The sequence below is a fragment of the Physeter macrocephalus genome, chromosome 8 (genome assembly GCF_002837175.3).
Source record: "Physeter macrocephalus isolate SW-GA chromosome 8, ASM283717v5, whole genome shotgun sequence".
In the NCBI taxonomy this organism is placed as follows: Eukaryota; Metazoa; Chordata; class Mammalia; order Artiodactyla; family Physeteridae; genus Physeter; species Physeter macrocephalus.
The window spans coordinates 14,690,252-14,705,449 of record NC_041221.1 but is presented as its reverse complement, the minus strand read 5'-3'; the positions used below and the strand labels follow the sequence as shown (position 1 = coordinate 14,705,449).

General features: G+C 66.8%; 1 protein-coding gene across 1 annotated transcript in view; it reads right to left on the bottom strand.

Annotated features, from left to right (window-relative positions):
- Positions 1 to 172: 172 nt before the first annotated feature.
- Positions 173 to 15,198, bottom strand: part of COL18A1 (collagen type XVIII alpha 1 chain) — a 47,690-nt gene continuing 32,664 nt past the window's right edge. The window contains 20 exon segments of the mRNA XM_055086470.1: positions 173 to 1,323; positions 2,247 to 2,362; positions 2,865 to 3,062; positions 3,309 to 3,554; positions 4,630 to 4,662; positions 5,078 to 5,206; positions 5,597 to 5,670; positions 5,754 to 5,907; positions 6,429 to 6,551; positions 6,736 to 6,779; positions 10,289 to 10,351; positions 10,853 to 10,895; positions 11,429 to 11,497; positions 12,775 to 12,849; positions 13,102 to 13,155; positions 13,352 to 13,378; positions 14,301 to 14,375; positions 14,606 to 14,668; positions 14,885 to 14,911; positions 14,991 to 15,020. Of these exon segments, the coding sequence (XP_054942445.1) occupies positions 1,110 to 1,323; positions 2,247 to 2,362; positions 2,865 to 3,062; positions 3,309 to 3,554; positions 4,630 to 4,662; positions 5,078 to 5,206; positions 5,597 to 5,670; positions 5,754 to 5,907; positions 6,429 to 6,551; positions 6,736 to 6,779; positions 10,289 to 10,351; positions 10,853 to 10,895; positions 11,429 to 11,497; positions 12,775 to 12,849; positions 13,102 to 13,155; positions 13,352 to 13,378; positions 14,301 to 14,375; positions 14,606 to 14,668; positions 14,885 to 14,911; positions 14,991 to 15,020 (1,857 nt within the window). The 3' untranslated portion in view covers positions 173 to 1,109.

The following is a 15,198-nucleotide window of genomic DNA, read 5'->3' as shown; positions in this document are numbered from 1 at the left end:
GGACACGGCCCAGTCCTGTCCTGGGCCGGCCCAGCCCCTCCATGCAGCCTCGCCCGTCCCGGGGCTCGGCTGGGCAGCCTGTGGGCTCTGTCCTGGCGGGAGGGCACGTGTGGCCTTTTGCCTCCGAGGGCTTCTGCCTCTCTGTCCTGCAAAGGTGAACCCGGGGCCTTGGTGCCAAGCTCAGCAGGAGGCAGGTCTGACCCAGGACTTGAGGCAGCCTGGGTCTGGGCCCATTTGGGTCCCCGGACATGCTGCTGGGCAGAGCTGTTCAGGCATTGGAGTCAGGGAAGGAGCGCCCGGTGTGAGGTCTGGGCCCAGGGACCTGGTGCTGGTTTATGGATCCCTCAAAGCTCTCCCAGTACAGTCCGGGCCGGGCCAGGCTCTGTGCCGGGGGGACCTCAGGGGACACGGGAAGCCAGCGTGGGACAGACAGGACCGCAGACGGGACCACGTGGCGGGGCTGGCTGCACACAGCAGCGCCAGGAGCCCCGGCGGTGTGCGGCGGGGTTTGAGCTTGGAACCTTGCAGCCAGGGGAGTTGCTGCCAGAGGCTGAGAGGAGGTGGCCTCCCCTGGCACCGCGCGTGGCCCAAGAGAGGGCCGGCCAGCTGGAGAGAGGGCAAGAGGGAGGCCCCAGCGCCTCCTCGCGGCTGCCCTGCAGACAGGCCTGGCATTGGCGCCACAAGGCTTTCTGGGCAGGAAACGGAGCCACCAGCACCTGCCTGGGCGGTTGGGGGCCCCTCTCGGCACCCGGGAGGCCTCCCCAGGCAGAAGGTTCCAAGTCGGCCTCTTGCTTAAATGGGCCGGGTCCACCTCTCGGTCCACAGGCACCGAGGTTGTGCCTGTGCAGGGGAGAGGGGGGAGGGAGGAAGAGTCTGGGCACCAGGCTGTCTTAAACTTTTTAAAAAATACACTCTTTGGCTTCTTTTTATTTCTGGAGGATTACATGAAACGTGAACCATACAGGAAAGTGTCCCAGCCAGGTGCCCGCCCTGGGCGCCAGCAGAGGCTCCCTGCCAGGCCGGGGGTGTGTCCGCTCCCCCGCCTGCCGCCTGGCTCTTCTCCAGCCCTCTGTCTGTGCGTCCATCTGTCCAGGGAGCCAGCAGAGGCCCTACTTGGAGGAGGAGGTCATGAAGCTGTTCTCGATGCAGAGGACGATGAAGGCGTTGTAGCAGCCCGCAGCTTTCTGCTCCAGCAGCCGGCCCGCCAGCAGCGAGGAGGCCTGGCCCGTGGCCGCCCTGGCCTCGGTCCGCCACGTCTCGCAGTAGCTCTCCGTCAGCCGGCGCCCGCTGGGGTCCGAGCCGTGCCACAAGCTCTTCTGGGGCCTGCAAGAGGCACCGGCCGTCAGTCTCACCGGGGGCCACCCCCGCCCCACGCTGGAGGCCACCCCAGGCCGGACGGGGCGTCACCCAGACGGAGATTTGGCGGGACGCGGGGGCCGCTGGGAGGGCAGGCGCTCAGGTGGCCGCGAGTCACGCCCACCTCGTCCTGAGTGCTCGGCCTCCCACATCACACCCCGTCCTGCTGCTGCTTTTGGGGGCACAGCCTGGCCAGCAGCGCCCGGTGACCTCGAGGGCTGACCCTTCGGGGCCTGGGTGGACCTGGCTTCGAGTGCCCGTGCTTCGTAAAGCCCGTCTCGGCGCGGCCTCCTCGCTGGGAACGAGGCGCAGGCCTGGGGTTCTGGCCTCGGACCGGCCCCTGGGCCGGTGGAGCCCACAGCCCTGCCCAAGGCTCCCACACGGGCCGGAGCGCGGCCCCGGGCGGTGCCGCTCGGTGAAGGCAGGGACGCGGGCTCGTCTGAGCCCCCGAGCCCCCGAGTGCTGGGGAGCTCACACCTGCAAGCAGGGGCACCGTGGGCGTGAAGCCGACCTGAGGGCAAGCTAGCGACTTCTGCCAGCGTGTCCAGTAGGCACGCGTGTTCTCCGACCCGGAGATTCCATGTTGAGGGATTTATAGAAGTGATTCACTGTGATGTTTATGTGACAGAGAGGGCTGGAGCTTGCCTCCCCAGCAGGAAGTTGGGGGCACTTGCCCGGGGAAGCAGGCCAGGTGAGGGTGTTTCAGGTAACACCGCAAACGACGCTCTCTACTCTTCCTCCTGTGCTTCTGGATTTGGGGGGTTTTAAGCCGCGAGCGTGTTCCAGGATTGGGTCAGCCTGGAGGCTCAGAGCCAGGAGTGTCGCCCCTTTGCTCAGGGCTCTTGGATCCAGAGAGGCCCCGAGCTGCTGCGCCCACACTGTGGACCTACCAGGCGGGGTGCTGTAGGACGTCTCTGCCATCGAAAGAGAAGATGCGGGCGCCGGGCTTCAGCTGGCCCTCGGAGCCCGAGAACAAGGCCTCCCAGCTGGGAGACAGCACCTCATCCTGCGGAGGGAAGCGGGGTCATCCCGTCTCTGGTTACATCTCCTGCCAGGGGGACGAGCGGCCGAGGGGTCTCAGCCACGCCCACGCCCGCCCAAGGGTGCGCTGGCCCCAGGCCTCCCGCCCTCTCCCAGGAACGCAGGGCACCCGCCCCCAGCCCTGGACCCTGGGCCAGAGCGAGTCCACCGCCTTTGGTCCCGAGGAACGCCGGCGCTCGGCGCATCCAGAGAGCACGTGGTTCCGTTCGCGGAGGAGCCACGGAACGCATCCCCGTGAAGAGCGCCAGTGCAGAGACGCCCAGCCCTGGACTGACACCCGAGTGGTGAGGGCCCGAAGGGCCAGGCCACCTCCGGAGACCGGTGATGCACCAGCGCGCCTGGCAGGCGGGGGCAGGGGTCGGGGGCCACGTCGGGGCTCCATGGGGTGCCCGGTGGTCCTCAGGGGCGAGACCTGCCCAGCGCCCACCCGACCCCCAGGCCCGGCCCAGGTTGGGGCGCGCACGCACTCTGAGGTTGACGATGGGCAGGGAGGCGCGGTCTGCGCGGCGCACGATGCTGTAGAGGTCCTGCAGCCGCGAGGACAGGAAGGCGCGGAAGGTGCCCGCCAGCCCCGCGGCACGCGCCTGCTGGAAGCACTGGAAGTCGGCGCCGCGGATGCCGCGCAGGCCTCCCGACTGCGGGCTGTTGAGCGCGACCAGGTGGAGCTGCGGGTGGAGCCGCGTGTCAGCCCCGATGGCCCGGGTCTCCGCGCCCCACCCCCAACCCCGCGTGGGTCTCTGGGATGCAAGCGGGGTGGACCCCGGGGCAGCGGCTGGGGGGGGAGGGGGGGGGAGGGGGGGGAGGGCGGGTCCCCGCACCAGCACCAGCACCAGCACCAGCACCAGCACACGCCCCGGCTGCTCTGGGCTCCGGACTCTCCACCCCCAGCGCCGCCTGGGGTGGTCACTCACCACCGGCTGGAAATCGTGGTGAGTGTGGGCGGGTGAGGCCGTGGGGGTTGCCGGTCGGAGGTGCGCGTAGCCGCCGGGGTGCGGGGCCCCGGGGTAGGGCTGGGCGTGTGTCAAGCGCGGAGGACTGGCCAGGATGCCGTCGGCCCGCCAGGACCGCGCTGTGGGGTGCGGGGGCTCCCGGCGGGGGTACGGGTTACCCTCGTGCAGCTGCACCACGGGGGGCTGCAAAGCGGCCACCTCGTTGTCCTGCAGGCGGAGAAGAAGACGGCGCCGTGGGGCCGGGCCTCCTGCACCGCAGGCCCCGCTGCCCAGCCCTGCAGGCCCTTCGTCTGCACCCGGCTGTACTCTTGGGCCGGTGACGCTGGACTGGAGGTGGCAAGCTGGACCCCGGGGCGCCCGGCGTGTCGGGCCAGAGCCGGCCTGTGACACCTCAGTCGGGCTGGGTGGCCCTGTGCTCAAGCCCCCAGGTCCAGCACCCTCAGGAGCCAGCTCCTCCCTGTGGCCCTGGGCACCCTCGGGCCGACCGCATCCCCGACCTCCCCCTGCTGCACCCATGGTACCTGCAGCCCCTTAAGCCTCTGCCCGGTTCCTACCTCCGACGGTGACCTCGACCTCCAAATGCCAGCCCCTGTGCCCCACCCGCTTCCCAATTCCGTCCTTTTCCCACAGCACCCAGCACCTTCAGACACCTGTTACCTAGTACCTGGTAGTAACGTCTAATGCAATCATAAGTTATAGAATGAGTTCACGTATCTATCTGAAATGTTTATATAATTATATGCTATTGCCTAGTCACCTACTGCCCTCACTGCCCGTCTCCCCAACACGATGTCACCTCCGCGGGGCGGGGGCTTTGCCTGTTTCAGGCACAGCTGTCCCCGCGCCTAGAACAGCGCCCTGGACTAGGTGCCGCGTGAGAGAAGGGACTCCCCGAGCCTGGCGTCGGGGCAGGCCAGCCCACACTGAACCCAGACCCCCGAGGCCTAGCACGGAGCCCTGCTCTTGAGCCGTCTGAGAGGCTGTGACTTCTACTCAGAGGAGCCACCGCCTGGGGGACGCGCCCCCTGCTTAGGGGGACTGGACTGTCCTGGGCTCCTCCCGCCTGCCCCCTCCTCCCTCCTCCCCCACACCCTGAAGGTCTGTCCCCGTGCCCGGCCCTCTGGACGAGGGCAGACAGACAAGGACTCCAAGAAGCCCCTCGCCGGGGGAGGGTGATGAGCACGGTCTGCACACGCCCTGCCCGGCAGGGGGGCCCCACCCAGGCTGCACCCCTGCCCACCGGTCCCCTGAGACGGTCGTGGGAAGAAGGGACACTCCTTACCGTCCCGCGGGGAAGGGGTGTGCGGGCCTCCAGCTGAAAAAAAACAGGGCGTCACCCCGGGACCTCTGACCCAGCCAGCGCCACTCGCCCTGGCCGCCCCCCACACCGGGGAAGGCCGGCATGGCTGTGCCCCAGTGCCCCCCACCCGGTGCCCGGCACACAGTAAGCATATCTGTTAGTTTACAAACTGAGAGTCACTTCTCTGTGAACCTAAAACTGCCATAGAGCAGCTTCTAATAAAAAGAGAAATGGAGGGAAGCGGGTGAGGATGGAAGAGCGCTGGCCGCATGCCCACGGGCCCCGCCCGGCTGGTCCCTGCCACTTGCCAGGCACCGGGGCCCCCTGCAACGCAGGTCCTCCGCCTCCCGTCTTCTCTGTACCCTTCGCCCCAAAAGCGAAGTGGGAAGTCCCCCCACCATGTGCAGGGATCGCCCTGTCCAGAACTCACCAGAACCTTCCGGAACCCGTTCCGGACCCGGACGTACAGCTCCTCCCTGTCGGCCACATAGATGAGCCAGCCCTCCGGCACTTCGGGCACCTGGTCCAGCAGGGTCTGGTACGTGGCCCAGACCCTCACCTGCTGGAAGCCCAGCCCAATGGGATCCCCTGCGCACAGAGGGCCTCTGGGCTCATGGGGAGGGTAGGGGGCTGCAACAGTCTGAAGACCTACATGGCCGCCCCCTTACCAGGCTGGCCCCATGAGCGCCACGGGGAGACCTCAGCCCCCGAGTGGCTGGGCCACCGCAGCCTCTGCACAGCAGACCCGCCCCCAGGGACCTTCTCAACGCCCCTCCTTCGTCCTCCTCTCCTGCCCATCTCAGACCCCAGCCACACCTGGGTCCCCCACTTCTGCTTTGGAAACCTCGTCTCAGGTCTCTTGGTGCTGGGGTACCCACCCACACGCCTCCAAAGGGAAGGGCAGCTGGGCAGTGAGGGTCCAACAGGTCATGAACAGGGCGGCACTTACCCCTGAGGAGGTGCCCATGGATCCGGGCGGTCCTGGGGGCCCAGGTGGGCCTGGGGGGCCAGGAACACTGATAGCTACACGAGAGAAGCCAGAGTTGGGAACAGTGGCCCTTCCCGGATGAGGCTGGATCCCAGGGCCCACTCTCCACCCGACTTACTCTGCCTGTAAGGGCCAGGAAAGGATGGCGGTCCCGGGGGCCCTGGAGGTCCGGGGGGCCCAGGAGGCCCCTGGCGTCCCTCGTAGCCGATGCCAGGGGGTCCCTGAGGTCCAGGAGGGCCAGGCTGGCCCTGGATGCTCTCTCCCTTGGGCCCCTAGCGTGGAAGACAAAACACAGGGCGCTGTCACCTCTGTCCCCAGGCTGGGGACGAGCAAGCTCGAAGGTCCTGGCTGCATCTACCACGAGCCCCGGCAGGGAGCACGGCCCCCAGCCCCCGGAGCCCACTGCCCACGCGGGGCCTGGGAAACCTAGCCTTCCCACCCCGTGTGTCCCCCACTGGGACGGGGCCCTGGGACGTCGACGAGGACAGCCTCCCACAGAGGTGCAGCCCCGAGGGCCCCCGCCCGACCTCCACTCCCGGACGGAAGCTGGGGCCCACGGTCCCCCAGACGCTTTTGGGACAGAAGGGCTCCCTGAGGGGGTTTGGTGGAGAACAGCGCCAGCAGGAGAAAGAAGGATCAGGTGCCCAATCCGGGAGGGGCACGCTCGGGGCCCAGGCCGCAGGGTGGGCCTGCCCTTGGCTCCAGGCCCCAGGGACCCCGGGGACGCGAGCTCTGGCACAGGACGGGCCTGGGCCTGTGTGTGGCACCCACAGGCAGCTGGGGTCAGACTCACCGGAATCCCAGGGTAGCCTGGCGGGCCGGGGGGGCCAGGCACGCTGGAGCTGAAGAACCCGCCGCCCCCGGGCTCGCCCCTTTCTCCTTTCTGCCCAGCGGCCCCTTGGTCGCCCTTCTCCCCCTGTGGATGGAAAAGCTTGTCGGGTGGGGAGGGGTGGGCGCCGACCCCCAGAGGCCCACGGTGAAGGGGCTCCCAGCTTCCCACTGCGTCAACCGAATTCCCGGAAAACGGAGCCAGGGGTGCGCGTCCCAGGTGCCTCTGGGGCCCCGTGTGGGGGACGGCGTGGGGGCCAGGGTTCACCCACCTTCATCTCAGCGCCCAAGTGGAGGAGGTCCAACGGGAACTGCCCTACGGGGGCGAGAGTTTGGGGGGGTCCTCGGTGAGATGCTCTCTTCCTGCCTGGTCCACCCGTCCCCCCGCCCCTGGATTTACCTAAGGCTCCTCTTTCTCTAACTCCTGTATTTCTGTGTAGAGAGAGATCCCCCGCATGTTTTGTTACACTTATTCCCAATCACTTGATATTTTTTGGTGTTTTTGTTCATGGTGCCTTTTTCCCTTCAGTTTTTATCACTGACATACGGCACTGCAGACGGTCAAGGGGGGCCACTAAACGACAGACTTGACGTTTGCTGCGAAATGACCACCATAGGACGTTTAGTTAACAGCCACCACCTCACAGAGACACACGCACGAAGGAAAAAACATGGTTTTCCCTTGTGACGAGAGCTTTTCTCTCCTCGCACCTTCAGGTACACTGGGCAGGGGTGTTGGCTATAGCTGCGTGCCCCCGGATGCTGTGTCCTGTAACTGGACATTGGTATCTTCGACCCCCTTCACCCCCCACCCTGCATCCCACCTCTGGCAACCAACCTGATCTTTTTCTAAATGGTGCCTTTTAAAGATTTCATTTAGCCTATGACTGGCCATCAATGTTTGTGAACTGCCCCTGTGACTTGGGTAAATTTACTCATTAATTCTGACGGTTTATCTGCATATCCTCTGGTTGTTGACATTCAAAAAGGTGTCCTCTGTGAAAACAGCAGGTTTGTTTCTTCCAGAGTCACACCCTGCGTTTGTTTCTCTCCCCTGCCCCACAGGCCTGGCTGGGCCCCGCGCCGGCAGCCATGACCGGCCACCCCGCCATGGCCCCAACCCGCCACTGCGGATGGTGGAGAGAGGGTGCCCGCTCTTTCCAGAGCACGGTGGTGCCATCTTCAATGTCTCTTTCCTTCATCAGTCCCTCGAGGGGAGTATTATTAGTCTTTTCAAAGAACTAACATCTGACTTCTTTGCTTTCTTGATGCTTCCTGTTATGTACATTTTTTTCTTCCATTGGCTGCATCTCCCATCTGTTTTCTGGAAGTTAAATCTATTTGTTTTCTAACTTCCTGGGCTGGATGCTTGAAGCGCAGCCTACTTAAGGCTGTGACCTTGTAGACAAGAAGCTGACAAGACCCTCACTCCTTCTGGGTGGGAAAGCGACCTTGGCTTACCCTTCTCCTGTGGCCTTTCCCCTTGGAAACCTGATAAAGCTGGGGGTCAGACCCCCAGGGTGAAGTGATGCCTGCTGAGTGAACAATGGGCCTAGGGGGCTGGGGGAGCCCCAGATCTGGGATCCTCCACGGCTGCTCCGGGAAACCCACGCCCGCCCAGGGCCACCCGGCTCATGTTCACGGCCTGGAGCTCCTGTCCTGGGTCCTTCCTCAGAGCGGGGTGACCCCACTGCCACCGCGGGCCACGGAGTGAGGGTCGAGAATCCCAACCCCAGCCCTGGCCGCACCCTTGCCCCTCAGACACATCCTTGTCCTTCAGCTCCAGGGTTTCCAGTTCCCAGCGTGGCCTCTCCTCCCCGCAGGCGCCCTGCTCGGTGGGCCCGTCAGGGTTGTGTCTTCGATGCTCCCTCGAGGACAGACAGGCCTGAGGGACTTGCTGTGTGCCCGGCGTGGGCCCGTGGCCTCCCATGTTGGTGCTGGGACTGGGGGCCAGGTTGTCACCTGCTGTTCACATCTTCCACCTCCCAACTGATCTGTTCTTTCGTCTGCTGCTTCCCTTGCTTAGAGATTTCCCCCTGTACTGAGTGATCTGTGTGTTTTTCCTTTTAGTTCTGTCAATTTTTGCTTTTCATATCTTGAAGCTATGTTATTACCGGCGTAGAAATTTAGAATCGCTGTACTCTCCTGGCGGGTTTACCCCATTATCATTATGGAGTTTAAAAAAATTTTTAGCAGTATTTCCTGCTTTCAAATACACTTGTCTGATTTCTCACGAGCACACACACACGGCTCCCTTCGCACCGGACTACCACCCCCTTCCCCCCCAGCTCTCACGTCCTTACGCCTGGGGGCGTCTCTTGGAAGCAGCACAGCTCTGCTTTTGTCCCACTGACGACGTTCGTCCTTAAACGGGAGCGAGGACCCGCTCGCTGAACACACGCGCCGACGGATCTGAGTTTAATCCATCTTCGCTCCCCGCTTCCTGTTCCCCCGCCTGTTCCGAGTTCCTCTTCTCTCCTTTGCTGCCGTCTTCGGGGCGGGGTTTCCTATGCTGTTCTTCCCCCCTGCTCGGTTAGCAGGGTCACATTCCCTCCTGTCCTCGGCTGGTCCCTGAGGTGACAGGCGCGTCCTTCACTTGGGTCCGATGTAACGAGGGTTCGGCTCCTCGGGGCCAGGCTGGGGTCTCGGGGACGCGACCTCGGTGCGGTGGGGCCGAGCGCGGACGCGCGGGCTCACGGCCCTCCTGCTCTTCCTCCGTCCCCGTGTCGTCAGCACCACTTCCTCCTCCCCAGCGGCCCTCGTGGTCCCCACTGAGGCTCGTGTCCTGAGAGGCCTCGCTGCCCACTTGCTCTTCCTGTAGAAGACGATGTCTTTACCGGATGCAGAATTCTAGGTGAGCGGTTACTTTCTTCAGGCCCGTGGGACCCTTTATGGTCTCTGGCTCCTCTCATCCCCGTGAGGACTCAGCCTGTGGCTCGTGCTGACGCTTCGCGTGAAGGGCTCCTTGCACCCTGCCCTGGCGTGGAAGCTCGGCCGTGACGCCTTCCAACGCTCTTCTGCCCGCGTGTCCTCACCCCACGCGTCTGGCCTCCCTCGGCGCGTCCGCCTGCCCAGCGCGTGGCCCAGACGCCGGGCTGACCCCGCCCTCCTCGGCCGCGTCCCGCTGCCTGAAGTCGCACAGACTCCTCACGGCCAGAGGCTGCGGGTCCTCAGTCCCGGAATTAAACCCGCCTCTTGCCCGTGGGCTCCGGCTCTGCGCTGCCGTCTCCTCTCCGCGTCTGGGCGTCATCGCCGCGGCTCAGGCCAAGCCTGAACTCCTGTCGGTGCCGGCTGGTCGCCTGCCCGCTTGGGAACCCCAGGCCCTCAACGAGCTCGCCTTCCTCAGGGGGAGGGTTTTTGCTTCTGCTTCCGGCAGCTCGTAGGGGAACCCCGAGCTCACGCAGACTCTGGCAGTGCCCGGGGGTCCGGCTCTCCTGGCTTCTGCCTGGCCTGCGCCGGCATCGCACTTGTTCTCCTGCTTCAGCAGCTGCAGAACCAGGATTCCGCAGCGGATTCTCGCCGTCCCGGGGGGCGGCCGAGGTGCTGGGAGCTCACCGCCTGGATGCTCCGGGCCGATGAGGCGCCCGCGATGCGCTGGGGGCGCCGGGCCTCCCCTGGGAGGTGCACACTGGGGCCCAGCCCTGCTCCTCAGCGAGCGGGGGGCTGGGACATCCTGCCTGGCCACCACCTCAGGCCCCTGTCCTTTTAGCCCCCAGCCCTGACCCGAGCCCGCGGGGTTAACCAGGCGTCCCGAGGGCTTCCTTCCTCCGGGAGCCGGGTGGGCGGGTGACCACACACAGCCCGAGGCCCCCATAGCACTCTCACCTGGTAGCCCGGGTGGGCCCACTTCTCCTTTGTCACCCTTCGGTCCAGAAGGCCCCTGGTGCCCTGGAGGGACAGAGACCCCAGTGCCTGTTACTGAATATGTGACAGAGGCGCCTGGGACAGGCCCTCCAGCGCACGCATGGCCCGACCCTCGTGGGCACTGTGTGCGCTGCAGGCCTGGACAGGGAGGGGGCGGCGTGTGGACCCGGGACAGTCAGAGCAAGAGCTCGAGCCCGGTGGTCGCGCCCCAGGGGCTGCAGCCTCTGCTCCCAGAGGCCATGCCACACCTGCAGGGAGGGGCTCGAACCAACAGCAGGCTTGGACGAGGAGCTGGAGCTGGACAGTGGACGGCCAGTGGGCGGCCGCCTGGTGTTCACTCCCATCCACGGCTGGACCGCCTGGAAGGCTGTGCTGGGAGGACCCAGGAGCCCGGCAAAGGGGGCCGTGACCATCTGGGACCGGGCGGCCTGAATCATCCAGCACCCCTGTGAGGGCCGCCCACACCCTGCTCTGAGCTGTGGCTGGAGGGGTGACCTGCCCTCCCCGAGGCCCCAGGACGCTCACCTGGCAATCCCGGGGGTCCAGGGCGGCCAGACTCCACAAACGCCTGCGAAGAACAGGCCAAAGATGGCCGTTGAGAGAGACGCTCTGGAAATTGAGGCCAGCACCTGCCCAAGGGTCTGCGAGGCCACACCCCCAAGCACCCCTGCCCCCCAAGACAGAGAAGCAGGGAGGGGGAGGGGGAGGACACGGGGTTTGGAGTCGGGAGCCCCGATCACGGCACGACTGCCCCCCGTGATCTCTTCACGTCACTGAGCCTTGTGAGGTAGGGGGTGCTCACCCCCCAGGACCCCAGGGCTCGAGCTCAGGAGCCCAGATCCAGAGAGCCCTCCCCCGACCTCACTTCCCCCGCGGGCTTGTCTTCTAACCAACGGCCCACCAGGTGCGGCCTACAAGGCAGGTGGGCCTGGGTCCCACCACCGCGCCCCTCCCAGAAGCCCCCCGCCAGGGGCTCAGAGGCCGTGGCTCCGGCTGCCCTGCCTGGGGTTCAGCCCTCCCGGGTCAGCAGAGGGGAAAGGAAGCCAGTGCAGGGAAGAGTGTGAGGACACAGAGGGAACAGCAGGTGTCGCGGTGACTTACGTTGCTGTCATAGACAGGAGTCCCGGGAGGGCCCGGGGGCCCTTGGGGCCCAGGTGGGCCGGGCGGACCCTGCGTGGGGGGAAGAGAAAGGCTGGTCAGTCAACACTGGCCGTCGACACTGGCCGGGACAGCAGATGTGGGCAGGAGCATTTCTGAGAATCACGGTGAAGCCAGAAAACGTCAGCTGGAGAATGCGTCCACTTTACTCTGTGGTCGTGGGGTCTCTGAGGGCAGAGCTGTCCCCGTCCCGTTCCCAGATCGGAGCCCTGCTCAAATCCTCCCACGGGAGACGTGCGGGCGGCCGACTGGCCTGGACACGACCTCGGACACGGCTCGCGTGGTTACTAACTGCCAGCTGGGTGAAGGTCGGCTCCGTTCACTCGCCCGCTCGCAGAAAAAGGACAAACGGCCGATTCAGGTAGTGTCAGAAGAGCCTGTTCTGAAAGTAACGGCTCACTCGCCAAAGGGCTGGCCTGAGTGACGAAGATGCCAGGGGACAGGGTCCCGGGACCTCACGGGCACCTGCTCTCGGGCCCCTGGGCACCTTCGCCCCCACCCTGCGGCCGAGGAGAGAGGGCTGGCAGCGGAACAGAGGCGCAAGCTCAGGCCCACGAGGAAGCCGGACGCGCTGGACGCCCTGGCCAGGGCGCGCGCACAGCGGCTGGCGCTCCGCCTCTACGACTCAGAACCACGGGGAGAGTTCGAGAGCCCCCCGTCCTCCTCGACGGAAGTGGCCTGGTCCACCTCCATCTCAGAACTCTGCAAGACGCCGCCTCGTGTTCTGAGATTTCATGAAACCGCTGCACGGAGGACGGAGCCCGAAAGAAGACGCGCGGTGACGGAAAAACCGGAAGAGCCGCAGCCTGAGCCACTGCCCTCAGGACCCCGCGTCGCTCGGCCAGGCCGGGTGGGAGGAGGTCCAGGAGACAAGGCGCCGGGTGCAGCCGGCGGGCCCACTGGGTGCCCGGCGGGGTCAGGGGCGAGTCCTGCGCCTCGAAGGCACCGTTTCAGGTAGAGGTGAGGACAGAGCCTCACCCGGGGACTCTACCGAACGCTCGGCTCCCGAGGCGGCAGTAACTGCAGCGTGAAGGCGGTCGGAGCAAGAGCCCCACGGGCCAGAGGCGCCCACCCCAGAGCCCACGCGGCCTAGAGGCCCTTCTGAGAAAACCACTCCGGGGCACTGGCCGGTGGCCTTGGCGCGTGTGTGTGCGCACGCGTGTTTGTGTGCGTGGGGTCTGCGTGTCCGAGGGCCACGAGGCTGCTCAGAAGCCTCCCACAGGTGAGCTCTGGGACCCGAGCCACTGCGGCCAGGCCTCCTACCCCCGCCCGCCCCGCAGGCCACTCACCCTGGCGCCGAATCCCACGCTGGCATCTCCCGGCTCCCCCTTCTCCCCTTTCAGTCCGTTCATCCCGGGGCGCCCCTGGGGCAGAGCACGGTGGGTGGCAGCTGTGAAGGCTGGCCCGGCAGCTCCTGTCCCCACCCGGGGCCTCCTCGGGGTGCCCGTCCCTCTGCGGCCCAAGCTGCCCGCGAGCGGGGCTGGAGAGAGCCACGCTCTGGCGGGGGGTCCTCAGGAGGAAATCAGCGGAGAGACTGCAGCCCACTCCCCTCCGGGCCCAGCGTCCACGTGGGCCTGGGCCGCTGTCCGCACCCGGCACGAGACCCGGGGACTCACCGGCCGTCCAGGGAAGCCAATCTCTCCCTTGTGCCCGGGCCGCCCGTAGGGACCCTGTGGGGGGAGCCAGGTTTTAGGTGAGCCGTGACCGGCCCCCCACCCTGCGGTCTCCCTCCCGACACCTGCCTCCGCATTTAGAGGCGCAGCTGGGATAGAAGCTCGGCTGCCACGCCCGCCCAGCAGCCAGGCAGGGGATGGTGCCCTCGGCGGCACGCGCATGTGCACCGTGGGGCAGCCCGGGTCTACTCACCGGGGGTCCTCGGAAGCCAGGGTCACCCTGAACAGAAAACCAGATGGCACGTTAGGCGGCCGCGGGTCGCACCCCCCAGCGCGCGGCGCCCGAGCGGTCCCTGTGTCTGGATGCCCCTGGCGGCGCCCGAGGCACCGACAACGCCCAGGAAGAAAAGGAAACAGCAACAGGGAGAAAGCTCTGGACTGGAGTTTGTGTCCCGGGGCCCACGCTGGGGGCCCGGAGACCCGGGGGGTCGGCCCCGCAGCGCCCGGGCTGGAGGGGTCTGCGGGCCCCGACCTCAGCTGTGACACACGGCGGGGCCGGCAGACTTCTCTCTGCCCTACGGTCTCTCGGCCCATCCCCCGACAATCCTGGGGGCCTTTGGGGACCCCCTGCAGGCCTGTCCCCAACAGCCTCCTGACCCAGACCCAGCTCTCCCCCGGGCTGGGGGTGCCCTGCTGGGGGGCAGGGGACCCAGGGCACAGGCCCCCGTGGAGCCCATTCCCGAGCCCAGCCATGCTTGGCCCCCTCCTGAGGAAGGAAGGCCCGGATCCCTGCCCGCAGCGGCAGTGCCCCCAGAGGGCCAGTCGGGCACACAGGGGTGCAGCTCCCACAGGCGAGGCCCGGGCCGGGGCCCCCAAGAGCCCCCGGCCCCTCTGCAGTGTGGGCTCCGCTGACGGGCAGAGGAGAACGAGGGGTCAGCCAGGCTGAGGCTGATCTGAGGTGCAGGCTCCGAGGGGCCCCGAGGACCCTCCCACCAGGGTGGTGGGAGAGGAACAGACGGACGGGCGAGGGGCCCAGGCTGCGGAAGCTTCCAGAGCCCGATCAGCAGAGGCTCCCACGCACGGGCAGGAGCTGGCCCCTCTCAGGAGGACAAAACCCTCTGTGCCGTCTCCATGGCCCCCAAGCCCCGCTGCCCGGGCCAGGCAGGACAGAGGGTGCAAGCTGGGCCCAGACGCCCCCTCACCTTGGCTCCTTTATGGGAGGAGGTCAGCGCTCTGCCGTCAGGGCTGTAGACCATGCCCGGCTCACCCTTCTCGCCCTGGAACGGGGGGGCGTGTAAGGGAGGCCGGCTCAGGCAAGAGCAGGCCTCGCGCTCCCCCAGCCCTGCAGCGAACGGCCCTCAGCACCGACGCGACAGCTCAGGACACGGAGCCACGAGCGGGGCCTCCGGCAGGTCCAGGGAAAAGACCAGAGGGGAGTCCGCACCAAGTTCCCGGGCACGGCCCCTCCCCCTGAGCGGTCACCCGGTGACCCTGGACGGCCCCTCACCTTGGGTCCCGGGGGGCCCTGCTGGCCTCTGGAGCCCAGGTCTCCCTTCGGCCCGGCTGGCCCCTGCAGGAGACACAGAGCGCTGCCCGGAAGGCCCCTGGCTCCGGCCCGTGACCCCCCGCCCCGCCCGAGACGCCCGCCCGAGATGCCCGCCCGAGACGCCCGCCCGAAGCCCCTGTCCCGATGGGGTCTCCGGCTCCGGTTCCTCGGCCTCACGGGGGCCCACCCGGCCCCCTGCCTGCGAAGCAGAGGCCCCGCGCCCGCTGGGGAGGTACTCACGGGGAGGCCCGCGAGCCCCGCCCGGCCCTGCGGAGAGAGAGACAGCGACGGTCAGGACCGGCCGGGGGAGGTGCCGGCGCCCAGCCCGTCCCGGGGCCGCACGTACCTCGGGGCCCGGCACGCTCGCCAGTGCTCTCTGTCAGTGAGTCAGCAGAGCCGGTGTCCCGGGAAGGAAGGAAAAGGACCACGTTTACCATGAACACCCAGCTCCCGTGACATTACCCACACGAGACCCGCAAAGAACGCCAGGAAGTCAACGTGAAAGACACCTTCCTGGCTTTGGCCTCAAGGTCCCTGAGACGAGAAATGAAGCA